Raw genomic sequence first — 15,849 nt, 5'->3', positions numbered from 1 at the left:
TGAATTAGTCTTTTTTTTAATTCTAGTTACATCTGAGATGCAATTTTTGGCTGTTTTAAACAATATACATCGAAAATAAAGACACTGATTGACTGAAAATGGTTCAAGATTAGCTGAAATGTCTTGTTTTCTCTTGTATATTTATAATTGCTCTTCCCCTAAAAATATATTTGTTTTATCCGATTACTCGATTAATCGATAAAATTTTCAGTCGATTACTCGATTACTAAAATATTCGATAACTGCAGCCCTATAGAAAAAGCAGTCGCTAAAATCGACCAAAACTGAAAAGTTACCAAATGTTGCTTTAAATTAGTTTTTGTTGATTTATAAGGTGTTTCCATTATTTTGTCCAACGCCCTATACATTTAAGTAAATAAGAATTTATAAAATAAAAATACAAGTGTTTATAGATTGCAATACAAAATTCTGGAAGAGGAGAGCATGGCTTAGTAAAGGCCCGCGTTCACAATATCTGGAACATCTGCAAGATCACATGCCATTAGTTAGTTGAGGCGGTGTTTGTGCAAATGTTGACACACATTAATACAGTGTTTGTTTTAAAAAATGCCAAAACAGACCCTTTCATTCATTCTGAACATTCCCTTGCCTGACTACTTTAGCTTCCGACCTTGTATTACCTTCTGTTTAAGTTCATACACTCAAAAGACGTTCACAGAGAATTATGAATGAATAAAATACGAGAATGTAAAGTAAAAGCCTTGTGCCCTTTGTAGGGGATGTACCACAAAAATGATTAGCTACACAGGGTCACAAGGCATCGTTTCCGGACTGAGTCTAATATCCAGCTTAATCTCAGTTAGTGCTGCGAAACTGGGCATTTTAAAGCATTTGAAGTAATATTTTAATATTCTTAAATGTTCGTGTAAAGAAAAATGCTTACATTGAAAAGCTTATTGTTTCCTCACTGAACAAACACAATGTGGTGTGTCCTAATTTTTCATTGCACATTGACAAATCTGATTTGCACCCAACGACTCACGTTTTATAAGGATTACTTTTTAGTATTCTAACAAATACGTTGAAACCACGACACTAATGTGTACGGTTTTAGCGTTACGTTTCAAACTGTGCATAATGGGCATCACAGCTTTCGTTTTACTCCTCTGGTTGTGACTGAGGTCTCACAAGAAGGTGACCTATTAAGAATGGTTGAACAATAAAATGAGCTACCCTGAATTAAAGTAACAATGTGAATCTGTGACCACACAAATAACCTACTCTTTGAAAAAAAGGCATAATAATTCTATCGATTTTCATAGGTAACCAATCATATTGATACCAATTTTCATGGATTTGATGCCCTTTCTTTCTGTACCAATTGCAAAAGTCTTGTCGCTTATCCATTTTGTAGAAACAATTGCTAATAACTAGGGCTGTCAAACGATTAAAATTTTTAATCGAGTTAATTACAGCTTAAAAATTAATTCATCGTAATTAATCGCAATTAATCGCAATTCAAACCATCTATAAAATATGCCATATTTTTCTGTAAATTATATACATATTCTGTAAAATAAATTGTTGGAATGGAAAGATAAGACACAAGATGGATATACTGGTATACATTCAACATACAGTACATAAGGACTGTAGTGGGCATTTCACTCTACTGTCATTTAAATCTGTCAATGCTGTCCTCACTCCGAAGCGTCTACTTTTTCCAAAGCTAGACGACGCCTTAATAATTAGACTTCTTCCTTTTTCATCTGATTTATTAATAAAATGGCCTCAAACCATTGTCCTCTTTAGACCGTCGTAAAACTACAACATAAAAGTACACAAGCATTGCATTAGCAACAACATTAGCTTAGCACGCTATACAGGTTCACTAAACATAAACAAAAAGCGTCTCATACAAAAAATATAACATTTCGCTTACTAACATAATATGTACATTCTTTACAACAACCATACTTACTGACAAATCTTGTCCAAGGATCATATAAGCATAACATTATCAGCCCGAGACGTCGTGCAGCCATAATGAACTGGCAAGAAAACAATAGACCATGTCGCAAAGCGACCACAAGAGTTCGCTGTTGGACAGCACAAAAAGCCTTGCTGGAAAACTTACCAAAAGGCAGAATACTGTCTGAGCGGGTAATGTGCGTTAATTGCATCAAATATTTTAACGTGATTAATTAAAAAAATTAATTACCGCGCGTTAACGCGATAATTTTGACAGCCCTACTAATAACTTGACTTTTAATTATTCAATTGGTTTCAAAAATGGCTCATATGAAAGCTAAGACCCTCCCAAATTATGTTGCATGTACAAAAATATAATTGTTTCCCTGAAAAAAGATTGATCATTTAATGAAGACATAAAGGTCAAATTTTGGCAAGACAAACGTTTTGTCGCCTACAGAAAGTAGTGTGAAAATTGAACAAAAAAATGTACTTCAAATACAAAAATATGTTACATAACATAAGCGAATTAAGTACCCTAATTTTCGCACGATAAGGCGCACCTGACTATAAGCCGCCACCCACAAAAATTGGCATGAAAACGGCATTTGTTCATAGATAAGCCACACCGGACTATAAGCTGCAGCTGTGCTCACTGTATTATGGGATATTAACACCAAAAGATATTAACCGGTAATACTTAATTTGACAGCAAAATCAAACAACTTTCATAAGACCAAATGAACCCCCATGAAGCTTTGAACCACTTGGTTGCAAAGCTTCATTGCTTCAAGAAGCTTCATTTAGTCATCACTGCTCCCTTGGGCGAGACAGTCAGCCTCTGCTACCGCCTGCGGTCAACACTGTTGTTGTCCAACATGCCTCCTAGCATGCATTGCAGCGCGACAGATGCAAATAACTATCAAAATTCATGTTCTGTGCTAATTATTTGTTCAGTTACTGTTCCAGTTCTTTCATTATTGCTAGTTATGGTATTTGGTAACACTATATTTGACAGTGGCGCCATAAGACTGTCATTAGACAATGATAATTATGATATGACGCTGTCATGAGCATTTATGAATGCTTATAACAGATGTCATTTCGTGTTATCTGGCAAATTATCTCACTTTTGGATGTAAAAATTCAAGCTGGAAATAAATGGAGTTAGTGACATCATTTGCCAGATGACACTTAATGACATAAGCATTCAGTAATGCCTATGACGGTGTCATGTCATAATTATGATGGTCTTATGACAGTCTTATGACACAGCTGTCAAATCAAGTGTTCCATTTTAACCAAAATAAATCAACAAATAAGCCGCACTGGACTTTAAGCCGCAGGATTCAAAATGAAGGAAAAAAGTAGCGGCTTATAGTCCGACAATTACGGTAGTGGTGCTGTGACATCCAAATTTAATATTTTGTATGACTTCCATGGGCTTGAAGGACTGCATTCATGCGGTTCGGCAAGGATTCAATTGAATGATGAAGTCATCAGGAACATCAAAGAAAGCAGTCTTGCATGCCTCCCAGAGTTCATCAACATTCTTGGGTTTCGTCTTCCATGCTTCCTCTTTCATCCTGTTCATGTCTGGTGACTGGGCTGGCCAGTCCTGGAGGATCTTGATCTTCTTTGCCTTGGGGAACTTTGAGGTAGAGATTGAAGTATGCGATGGAGTACCATCCTGCTGCAGAATTTGTCCCTTTTTATGTTTAGGAATGTGGGAGGCAGTTAAGATTTGTTGATATTTGAGACTATTTATGTTGCCTTCCACCCTGCAGACCTCTCGCACACCCCCATACTGGATGTAACCCCAGACCATGAGTTTGCCACCACCAAACTTCACTGTTTGACTCTCGGATCCATGCAGGCTCCTGTAGGTCTCCTGCAATATTTGTGGTGACTGTGGTGTAATTCAATGGAAGATTCATCTGAAAAATCCACCTTTTGCCACAAAACAGTGAAGTTTGGTGTCTGGGGTAGAATGAAAGAGGAAGCATGGAAGACGAAACCCAAGAATGTTGATGAACTCTGGGAGGCATGCAAGACTGCTTTCTTTGATGTTCCTGATGACTTCATCAATAAATTGTATGAATCCTTGCCGAACCGCATGGATGCAGTCCTTCAAGCCCATGGAAGTCGTACAAAATATTAAATTTGGATCTCATGGCACCACTACTTAATTCGCTTATGTTATGTAACATATTTTTGTATTTGAAGTACATTTTTTGTTCAATTTTCACACTACTTTCTGTAGGCGACAAAACTTTTGTCTTGCCAAAATTTGACCTTTTTGTCTTATAATAAATCTTTTTTCAGTGAAACAAGTATATTTTTGTACATTCAACATCATTTGGGTGGGTCTTAGCTTTCATATGAAAGCAAATGAATAATTAAAAGTCAGGTTATTAGCAATTGTTTCTACAAAATGGATAAGCGACAAGACTTTTGTCAGGGACTGTATGACATGACGATGTGTAGTTTTATTCCCCCCCAAATATATATTATTGCTCAGTCCATTTGTGCATTTTTCTGTTCACAAAATATTGACAAATCTAAAATGTTGAAAATGACTTTCTCTGTGAAATGTCAAGTCAGTTTGACATGCTTTTTGGTGAGCTGAAAAGTGATTGTTTTAGAGGTGAAAGAATTTTGCTTGCATCATCACTGACGTGAGATATTTTCCGGGAAAAACGCACATTACCAGTGTGCAGTAGAATGGAACAAAATGGAGAAAACAAGCATAAAAGGTCAGTTGAAGACTGAGAGAAAATGTTTTCATGCAGTGATTTCAGTGTTGTCGTGTGTGTGCATGTGTTTACAGGGTTTGCTCATTGAGCAGCTGGGACGCAAAGTGCTGATTACCGGAGGATACACGCTCATGACTATCTGCTGCATTTTGTTCACTCTGACCATTACGTTTCAGGTATTTAACTGCTCATAAATAGACTTCATAACCTAGTGACATGACACGGGAAACGGGGCCGATTCGTAGTGGGCCTATTTTCAAAAACTTCAAATTGAAAATATTTTCAAAACCAAAGCTGCTACCGAACTAAAACCAAAACGGGCACCTACATTAGCCATATACAGTGCCTTGCAAAAGTATTCGGCCCCCTTGAATCTTGCAACCTTTCACCACATTTCAGGCTTCAAACATAAAGATATGAAATTTAATTTTTTTGTCAAGAATCAACAACAAGTGGGACACAATCGTGAAGTGGAACAACATTTATTGGATAATTGAAACTTTTTTAACAAATAAAAAACTGAAAAGTGGGGCGTGCAATATTATTCGGCCCCTTTACTTTCAGTGCAGCAAACTCACTCCAGAAGTTCAGTGAGGATCTCTGAATGATCCAATGTTGTCCTAAATGACCGATGATGATAAATAGAATCCACCTGTGTGTAATCAAGTCTCCGTATAAATGCACCTGCTCTGTGATAGTCTCAGGGTTCTGTTTAAAGTGCAGAGAGCATTATGAAAACCAAGGAACACACCAGGCAGGTCCGAGATACTGTTGTGGAGAAGTTTAAAGCCGGATTTGGATACAAAAAGATTTCCCAAGCTTTAAACATCTCAAGGAGCACTGTGCAAGCCATCATATTGAAATGGAAGGAGCATCAGACCACTGCAAATCTACCAAGACCCGGCCGTCCTTCCAAACTTTCTTCTCAAACAAGGAGAAAACTGATCAGAGATGCAGCCAAGAGGCCCATGATCACTCTGGATGAACTGCAGAAATCTACAGCTGAGGTGGGAGAGTCTGTCCATAGGGCAACAATCAGTCGTACACTGCACAAATCTGGCCTTTATGGAAGAGTGGCAAGAAGAAAGCCATTTCTCAAAGTTATCCATAAAAAGTCTCGTTTAAAGTTTGCCACAAGCCACCTGGGAGACACACCAAACATGTGGCAGAAGGTGCTCTGGTCAGATGAAACCAAAATTGAACTTTTTGGCCACAATGCAAAACGATATGTTTGGCGTAAAAGCAACACAGCTCATCACCCTGAACACACCATCCCCACTGTCAAACATGGTGGTGGCAGCATCATGGTTTGGGCCTGCTTTTCTTCAGCAGGGACAGGGAAGATGGTTAAAATTGACGGGAAGATGGATGCAGCCAAATACAGGAACATTCTGGAAGAAAACCTGTTGGTATCTGCACAAGACCTGAGACTGGGACGGAGATTTATCTTCCAACAGGACAATGATCCAAAACATAAAGCCAAATCTACAATGGAATGGTTCAAAAATAAACGTATCCAGGTGTTAGAATGGCCAAGTCAAAGTCCAGACCTGAATCCAATCGAGAATCTGTGGAAAGAGCTGAAGACTGCTGTTCACAAACACTCTCCATCCAACATCACTGAGCTCGAGCTGTTTTGCAAGGAAGAATGGGCAAGAATGTCAGTCTCTCGATGTGCAAAACTGATAGAAACATACACCAAGCGACTTGCAGCTGTAATTGGAGCAAAAGGTGGCGCTACAAAGTATTAACGCAAGGGGGCCGAACAATATTGCACGCCCCACTTTTCAGCTTTTTATTTGTTAAAAAAGTTTAAATTATCCCATTAATTTTTTTTCACAACCTTGAATCCCCGATCAAATCATTCCTGAGACAATCCTTCCTGTTTGTATGCGGTACAGCTTTCATAGTTTTTCAAAAATTCGAGCTTGAATCCAGCTTAGATATGAACATGTGCCGTCTTCGCCTGACTATACTAAATGAAGCTCGGCCCCCTCGGATACGGCGTGACACAAAGAATGACGACGTGTCGTGTCAATAGGCAGTGTTGTCACAGATTACTTGAAAAAGTAATTTAATTACTGATTACGCCTCAAAAAAGCAATCTAGTTACTTTACTGATTACTTCATTATCAAAGTAACTAAGTTACATTAAAAGTAATCTATCAGTTACTTTATACCCATTTTTCTCCCTTTGCCGCCTCAACATAAGAATGACAACAGAAAAATGTCATCACATGTAATTGACTTTCCGATGATTGAATTTAAAGGGGAATATCAGAATTTCGCTCTAGCTTAGCCACTCTGGAGCCCTGAAACTAACAAATATCTGACAAACTGCTTGGAATTTGATGAAATCAACTTGACCGACCAATTAAACCCCGCTAACTCGAAGATTAAGCCTAATGTCAAAACTTCTGAATTTCGGGTTATGGTTAACAGCGCATCAGTGCCAATGTAAAACAATGCAAACTGACGGCACAATAATCAACAACACACAAGTGGATTGTACAGTGCAATAAACACAAAGATGGTGGCGGGCGCGGATGCGCGTGCAGCCGTGCACATTAACAACCCGGAAGTACTCCTCTCAACACACACGCGGTCAATTTGGGCATAAAACGTGGCGGCAACTAAGCTCTTTACACTCAGTCGGACTTACAACACATCCCACAGATGCTAAACGAACACATCACCTCACGGCATGAATGTGCAACACGCATATGATGTAAACAAAGCTTGCCAACTTGGAGCGGTGACTGCCCGTCGTTGCAACGGCAAAGCTACGAAACGGCCGCGCATGTAGGGGGTCCAACCTTTTGCTGATACCCTCAAGAATGAAGGAAAAATACTCACCTTCATTCATGGATATCCACAGATCAACATTCCCTCGCAACGTCTCAATACTCGGCGCGAATGTCCACCCGCCTCAGTCCCACAACACGTGACGTGAGACTAAAACAGGAAATAGCTAAGAGGTTGTCATGGAAACACGTACCGGGAACTTTTTATTTTAGCATTTTCTATTCAAAATGCTGTTCGTACATGACTACAATATTCTTCATTCTACATACGCTATGAGGCATTGAAAAAATTAGTAACGCAGAGACACTAAGGAAACTAACTTTAATCAGATTACTGGTGTAGAAAAATGAACGCGTTAGATTACTCGTTACTGAAAACAGTAATCAGATTACAGTAACGCGTTACTAACTAACGCGTTACTGACAACACTGTCAATAGGTAATGAAGTCTATGGCTCATCAAATATAGTCACTCACTGTAAATAAAGCATACTGCATTTCAATACTGTATGTGACTTAACTGTCTTCTTTATTCACCCTCAGGATGTCAGTCCATTGTTTCCTTACCTCAGCATGGCATGTGTTTTTGCTTTTATTCTGAGTTTTGGATTAGGGCCAGGTAATTTGCTTTTTTTGTCAGTTCACTCCTTGCCAGAGACTGGCAGATACAATCATCTGAGTTTGGTGTCTTTGTTTTCTTCTCCAAAGGTGGCGTGACTAATATTTTGACCATGGAGCTGTTTACGCAAAATGCGCGGCCTGCAGCTTACATGATTGCAGGATCCATGAATTGGATTAGCTTCTTCTTCATCGGCATGGTTTTCCCTTTTATTGTGGTAAGTAGCCAAAATGTATAAAGGGGATGAAGGGAAATCTCTTAAGTCAAATAAAATCTGGAATGCTGGGCGACTTTCAATTTTATCTATTTATTTTTTGGGGAGATCAAATCAACCTGTTGAAGGTTTTTGAAACTGATAGGAGTAACCAATTAAGAGATGTGAACATCTACACAGGGGTGAAAGTGGCTAGAAAACTCACCGATGTGAAGGTCGCCACAAAGCCAGAAATTTTATTTTATTTTATTTTTTTGGGGGGGGGTTAAACATCTTAAACTACTGAAATGCAAAGATAAGTTCTTCTTTCTATAACACAGACAAAAATTTTTGTCAATGATTTGCAAAATAAAAGTTAACAAAAACAGCAATAACCCCAACCTCCAAATCCTAATTTTTATTTTCCCTCATTTAATACTAAATGCCATATCTCAATTTTAACTTCTTAAGAACATAGGATGTGTATTAAAATTGAACTTATGTTGGTAGATTGTTTTGTTCCTGAAGATGAAATGCATGTGTGGCAGCTTAGCATTTTGTATTTTTTTTTTTTACATAGCGTTTTGACAGTTGCCGTGATATTTTTGGAATCAAAGCACCGTGTAACGGAACAGCATTCCGACCCTGAATCTTATACCGGAACTGCGTTCTGGCCCTGAATCTTATACCGGAACTGCGTTCCTGACCGTTCTGGCCCACTTTCACCCCTGCATCTACACACGTTATCAAGTTTTGAGTGCTGATAAATTATAGATTACAGGTAATCCCCGGGTTACGACGTACCTGATTTACGTGATTTTGACTTTACGACACCAGAGTCTTGCCTGCCATTCTGTCTCCAGTCGTTTTTGTATTTTTTTAAAGCAACACTAGCTAACTTTTCAACCATTGTAAAATATTTTCAGAGCATTTGTAACGATATGTCGACTGACAACTAGTTGAACTAGTTGACACCTCTGTTATCAGGCATGAAAATATCTCACCTTTCGGCGAAATTTGCCGTTTTGAAGTCAAAAAGGGTGACCTACGTGAATTGTGTGGATCGGAGGAGAACATTTTTAGGGGCGGGGGTAGGGCTGAGCGATATGGCCTTAAGTAGGTATCACGGTAAATTGAGCAGATTTACCTCGGTAACGATAAATGACGATAAATTCGTCCAAGCAGACTGTTATATAATTTGAAAATTTGAATCAATGCATGGAATACAAATTAACCGTTTCTCCTCAAATTTATTTACCAGCTTTCATTTTAACAATTGCACATGCAGTCTAAACATTAAGTATTAAAAAAAAAAATCTTGTAAACAATAAGAATTCTAGTGTGAGCATTTATAACAGCTTGTATGACTTTAAAAATGTACATTATAAAAATCAATATGACGACTGTGCAAACATGTCATTGTAACACAAATGACTTGCAGCTTTAACAGTACACTTCAGACAACTTATTGGTAATGGCTGCTGTGACATAATTATTCAACACAAGTGTTTACGTCAGGTTTCAGGCTCAATCGCCATTTCTGTAACCGGAGCAATCCCTATCCAATCGCAGTACACAATGGCCGGCTACTCAGCCCGCCCCCCTTATCTGTGATTGGCTAGAAATTGCCTAAATTCGCTGCTCTGATTGTGACGACAGATCAAGATAGGATGACTAGAGCAGTGTTTTTCAACCTTTTCTGAGTCACGGGACGTTTTTACGTTGGAAAAAATCTCGCGGCACACCACACCAAAATGTTCCAAAATTACTTTCTGTATAGTATATTTAATTATAAAATAATTTCTCAGTATTTATACTTACTCAGTGTGAAACGTTTAGCAATTAGGCTTGAAAAACTATCAGACAGGGGACTTGAGCAATGCATTTAAGCACATTAGGGCTGGTCGTCTCGCTGACAATGGCTTTGCAGACAGGTAGTATTAACGTCTCTGCCACAGTTTGGGACTTTTGGGATTTAGCAACAAAGTAACTGACTTTCAGGGCGTTCTTATTTACGTTTGTAGTTTTCCTCAAAAAAGTTGCCCATTTCTCTGTTTTCACGAAGGCGTACAAAATAATCCATCGACTTGTTCTGAAGCGACGGGGGTTCATTTGGAGATGAGTTTAAGCTTGTATGGCGCTAGATAGCCGCTCGTGTCGCGTTCAAGAACTGCTCGGATTTCTAGGTATCTCCCACCTAGCTGTCCTCGATAATGTGTTGGAATAAAACAAAGAGGGAGGATTAACGGTCGTCACATATGGATAAAATGGAAAGGACACTTTTGTATATATCGACACTTGACGAGTCAAATAATGAACAGTAGAAATGCTGGGGTCCACATTGTTACGGAGAGCAAGGTGGCTGACGGCTAGAAATCCGAGCAGTTCTTGAACGCAACACGACTCATCTGCAAACAACCGAGAACTTTTTCCACATTCCTTCCTTCCTACTGCAACTTTGCCCGACGATGTTAAAAAAAAGCGACATTGGATCATTTCTCGCTGCGGCGGCACAATCGGTTGAAAAACACTGGAATATAGGGTTCATTTTCCCCGTGTGTGTGTGTTTTTGTGGAAGATTTAAAAAAAAAAAAAATTACACAGTACAGTTTAATCGAGCTAGGGCGGGCACAGCCGTCCCTCAGGGCGGGCACGGCCCCCTAATGCCCGCCCATGCCGCCGGGTCTGCAACCAGATTAAAGCTGTATTGCTCTGATGCTGCGGTTGTTCTGCTCGGTCGTCCGCCGCCTGGCATCCTGGACGTCCTCCTGGTCGTCACACTTGGTCGTTCGTCGCCTGGCGTCCCGGACCTCCTCCCGGTCGTCATGCTCGGACTTCCCGCGCCTGGCGTCCTGGACGTCCATTCGGTCGTCTTCCGTGCGCCCCGGCCATTCGTTCCGTTGAATCGCGTTGCGGGTCTTACCAAATGCGCTACTGCCCTCCAGTGGCCAAACATTTAAAAATAGAATGTATTTATACGGTTTTGGGAGCAAATGAGTTAGTAGGAAGTAGGAAGTATGATGTATATGTTTTGGACAGTTATTTTGAGGTTTAGGGAGTATTTCTGGGTAATTAAAGGGTTAACTCCAACTTACGCGGACATTCGGGTTACATGGCCAGCCTAGGAATGGAACTCGTTCGTAACTCGGGGACTACCTGTAGTGGCTTTCTAGCTAGCGGTGCTCATAACATTTGTGGATGTGGGTAAAACTTTTGGCATACTTAAAACGTATTTATTTTGTGTTCCACAGATTGGACTGGGGCAGTACTGTTTCCTGGTGTTCATGGCCATCTGCACCCTGGTGGCACTTTATATATTCTTTATCATTCCTGAAACCAAGAACAAAACTTTTCTGGAAATCCAGAATGAGTTTAAATCTGGGGAAAAAAAGATGAAGATGGCCCATGGCACAGATGGCTCTGGTATGACGCTGTTGGCAACCTCAATGTGACATGAACTGTATCTCATGACTCTTGGGGGAAGAACACTTTTTTTCATTTTTTCATAGCCTTGCTTGAATTGTAATATAAAATTCAACTTTTTGTTACTGGAATGTGTTTTCTCTGCAGTTTCAATAAATATACTAAGGTACTCAAATAAAGTTCTCCTTTTCAAAACCAGTCATTAAAGCTGTACAGAGATCTTAAATTATTTTTTTAACTTGTACTTACTGGAAAGAAAGTCGAAACCTGTATCTGCACTTTATATGAAAAGGAAGCAAAACATCACATTATTCTACATACTGTATGACACACATTATATGAGAGGCCCATACATTTTTTAGGGCCCTAAATCCCATCTACTGACCCTGGAGACCACCAAAACCTGGGGGATTGAAGTTGGATGAGAGGACATAACAAAAAGTGTAAGACAGGACATAACAAAAAGTGTAAGACACAGTAATAGATAAATTGTCTTATGAGATCAAAAACAACCACATAACATTTTGCTTTACTTTGACAATGCAGTTACATTCATATATTGAGTGTGTCGCAAAGATAATAATTTAAAGAATTTAATAAGGACATTTGCGTTGTGAACTACATAAGAGAAAAAGACATATAACCAGGGGCGCCGTATAGCTTTGTAAACACTATACTGCAGTGGGGGTTGAATAATTTTGAACACAATTGTAAATACAATGAAATATTAAGAAGATGATATAACAGTGACATTACCCATAATGACGGTTTTAAGCTTAATTGAACATTGCATTTTTTTTTATTCTTAAATTTTTCTGTAAAGTCACTCTAAGTCTTACATGTAAGCCTATGAATCGTCACCCTGCGATAAAAAATTTCCTACAAGGACCATGAAGATATTGGGTGTGTACTATGTATATAATAACGGAGCCCCTAAAGGGACATCGACAGAAATGAAATAAATTTAAACCATCTGGTGCGCCCCAGATAGTATGTGGTCCGCAACAGAAACAATCTGGTTAACATTTAGGCATTATATAGCATTTAAGCAAGCGGACTTTTGCTATGCAAGTTAGCCAATTGTTCTTTTGTTATACTTAGATCCTCATTTATTTATTTTTCTATATCTTTTGAGGCTAAGCTAAGGCGTGCATCTGTATTATCATTTTTTGCAAGCCGAAACTGCTGGTGTCCGATTCGCGCCTGAGCTTAGCCTCAAAAGATATACAACCCCTAGCAAAAAGTATGGAATCACCAGTCTCGGACGAGCACTCTATTAGCACTTTATTATGCAGAACAAACTCAGGTAAAAAGTAGGACTGTTAAACGATTAAAATTTTTAATCGAGTTAACCACAGCTTAAAAATTAATCGTAATTAAACGCAATTCAAACCAGCTCTAAAATATGCCATATTTTTCTCTAAATTATTGTTGGAATGGAAAGATAAGACAAAAGATGGATATATACATTCAACATACTGTACATAAGTACTGTATTTGTTTATTATAACAATAAGTCCACAAGATGGCATTGAAATTATTAACATTCTTTCTGTTAAAGGGTTCCACGGATAGAAAGGCTTAGTAGTTCTTAAAAGATAAATGTGAGTACAAGTTATAGTAATTTTATATTAAAACCCCTCTTAATGTTTTCGTTTTAATAAAATTTGTAAAATTTTCAATCAGAAAATAAACTAATAGCGCGCCATTGTTGACGTCGCAGAGCGGGACGTCACATGGGCTCCCTGCTTTTCTTCCACAGTGTCTTTAACTACCTAAAGTAGTGATTAAAATACACCACAAGGTGTCGCTGGCGAGTTTTAAATGAATTAGAGATCTAGCCAAGGCAAAGTCTGAGTAAGTTTTATGTGTATTTTGCAGAGCTATTTTGATTGGGAATGTCAGTTCTCTTTGCATTGAGCGCTTTTCTTTTTGTGAACATTATTTTTTTTGAGCGATAGAAATATTATTTTTGTTGTGCTTTCACTAAATGATCATGTGGCGACTTAACTGTTCCACCCAAATGCATGATGGGAAGTTGGGCAACCATGACTGTCAGAGGTGGCTGCAAATAGTATAAGTTCTGTGTTGTGCTCAATCAAGCGTGCTAAGAAAAATATAATCTCCTGTTATTCTTACCCACGTCTCTCGCCACAATAGTCAAGTTTGTTGTGAAAATGTTGCCCAAAGCTTTTGCCAATAAACGGCGCGATCCAATGAAAGCCTGTGTCCACTCGCAATTCTCTGCCTCTAATGTTCAATGGGCAAATAACAATGTCATTGTAAACTATTTGAGGCAATGCATGGGCAGGTCATTCCGCGCATGCGTCAAAGGCGTCAAATATTTTAACGTGAATAATTTAAAAAATTAATTACCGCCGATTAATGCGATAAATTTGACAGCATTAATAAAAAGCTTGAAAAAATGATTTAGTTCAAAACTGCAACTCCTAGGCATTCAGAAACACTAAAAGAAATTAATAAAAATCATTGTAGTGGTCGGTAAATGTTACTTTTATAGAGCAAGTGCAGGGAAATAAATATAGAATCACTCCATTCTGAAGAAGAAAATATGGAATCACTCCATTTTGAGTAGAAAATACAGACACAGATTAGATCTGCTCGTTAGTCAGCAGTTAAAAATAGTTTATAATAACAGCAGTTATCACACTTTGGAGGGCTGCTGGACCAAGTGGATTCACAAGAATCATGGCTCCAACAAGAGAGATGTCTCTTGAGACCAAGGAGAAGATTATCAAACTTCTTGAAGAAGGTAACGCGACACGTATGGTTGCCAAAGATGTGGGCTGTTCACAGTCGGCTGTATCAAAAATCTGCACCAAGTACAAACAGCATGGCAAGGTGTTAAAGTTAAGCGTACTGGTAGACCGAGGAAGACATCCAAACGTCATGACAAACAACTAAAGAGCATATGTCTTGAAAACAGAAGATGTACAACAAGACAAATGAAGAAGAAATGGGAGGAAGTTGGAGTCAAGGTATGTGACAAAACTGTGAAAAATTGCCTAAAGGAAATGAGATTTTCATACAGGAAAGCTAAAAGGAAACCATCATTGACACTTAAACAGAAAAGAACAAGACTGCAATTGGCTAAGGAGAGGCAATCATGGACTGTGAATGACTGGATGAAGATTATTTTCAGATTTTCAGATGATGCTGGAACTTTTGTTTGGTGCCGCAAAATTACTGAAATGCAAAGAAAACTGTTTTGGTCAGTTATTTCTGTAACACATACAAAAACTGATTTTCATTCAAAATTGTATTTTTTCAATGATTTGCAAAATAAAAGTGAACAAAAACAGCTATAACCCCAACCGCCATCTCCTAATTTTTTCCCCCCTCATTTCCTCACATACTATTTGCCAGATCTCAATTTTAACAACTTAAGAACATGGGATGTATAGTAAAATTAAAGATAATGTAAACATTTACTTTTTGTTGTGTTTTTTATTAATAAAGATATAAGTAACATACATTAAGAAAAATAAGTGCAATTGCCTTTTATTATGCAGAGTGAAATGGTATATATTTTAAAGATCATGCAAACATTGACTTTTTATAAATCATAAGGAAATGATTACCGTAAGTAGCCTAACATAAATGAACAAATATAAGTCCAAAGTGCACATTGACAGCTAAGATGTTTTGAACCTCCCCATCAGAGCAAATAAAACTAAATATTATAAATAAGCCTCCTTAACTCTTTGCTTCCTCTTAAATATTTGATCTATTTTCTGTTGCATTGCCCTTTTTTTTTTTTTTTTTTTTTTGCTATTTCAGAAAACTAACTATGTCTGGCGATCACATGTCAGTAAACGTATCAGTCAATTGAACGCATAAATTAGTCCAGACGTTTTGCTTTGCTGCGTGTATTTGCACATTGACGTGGCTCGTCAGACTCAGATAACTGCAGCAGCTGGGGAAACCTCCATGCCGTCCGTGGAATAAAATAAATAATAAATATCGGTGGAAGCGGATTACGCTACACAAGCACTTCATTTTGCTTGTTGTTAACACTTGTGTATGTAAATCTGATATTGGTAGATTGTTTTCTTCTTGGAGATGAAATGCATGTGTGGCAGCTTTGTATTTTTTTTTCTA

General features: G+C 38.3%; 1 protein-coding gene across 2 annotated transcripts in view; it reads left to right on the top strand.

Moving 5' to 3' along the window:
- Positions 1–13,727, top strand: part of LOC130912778 (solute carrier family 2, facilitated glucose transporter member 11-like) — a 47,214-nt gene extending 33,487 nt beyond the window's left edge. The window contains exons 9-12 of one of the 2 annotated variants that reach the window (XM_057830801.1): positions 4,763–4,864; positions 8,036–8,111; positions 8,201–8,328; positions 11,556–13,727. In XM_057830801.1, the coding sequence (XP_057686784.1) occupies positions 4,763–4,864; positions 8,036–8,111; positions 8,201–8,328; positions 11,556–11,756 (507 nt within the window). In that variant the 3' untranslated portion in view covers positions 11,757–13,727. The remainder of the gene's footprint in view (positions 1–4,762; positions 4,865–8,035; positions 8,112–8,200; positions 8,329–11,555) is intronic. The other variant, XM_057830802.1, reaches the window with a different exon arrangement.
- The last annotated feature ends 2,122 nt before the right edge of the window (positions 13,728–15,849 follow it).

Source organism: Corythoichthys intestinalis, chromosome 3 (genome assembly GCF_030265065.1).
Source record: "Corythoichthys intestinalis isolate RoL2023-P3 chromosome 3, ASM3026506v1, whole genome shotgun sequence".
Lineage (NCBI taxonomy): Eukaryota > Metazoa > Chordata > Actinopteri > Syngnathiformes > Syngnathidae > Corythoichthys > Corythoichthys intestinalis.
Note: the sequence above shows the minus strand (reverse complement) of the source record. Positions and strands in the feature narration are given on the sequence as shown.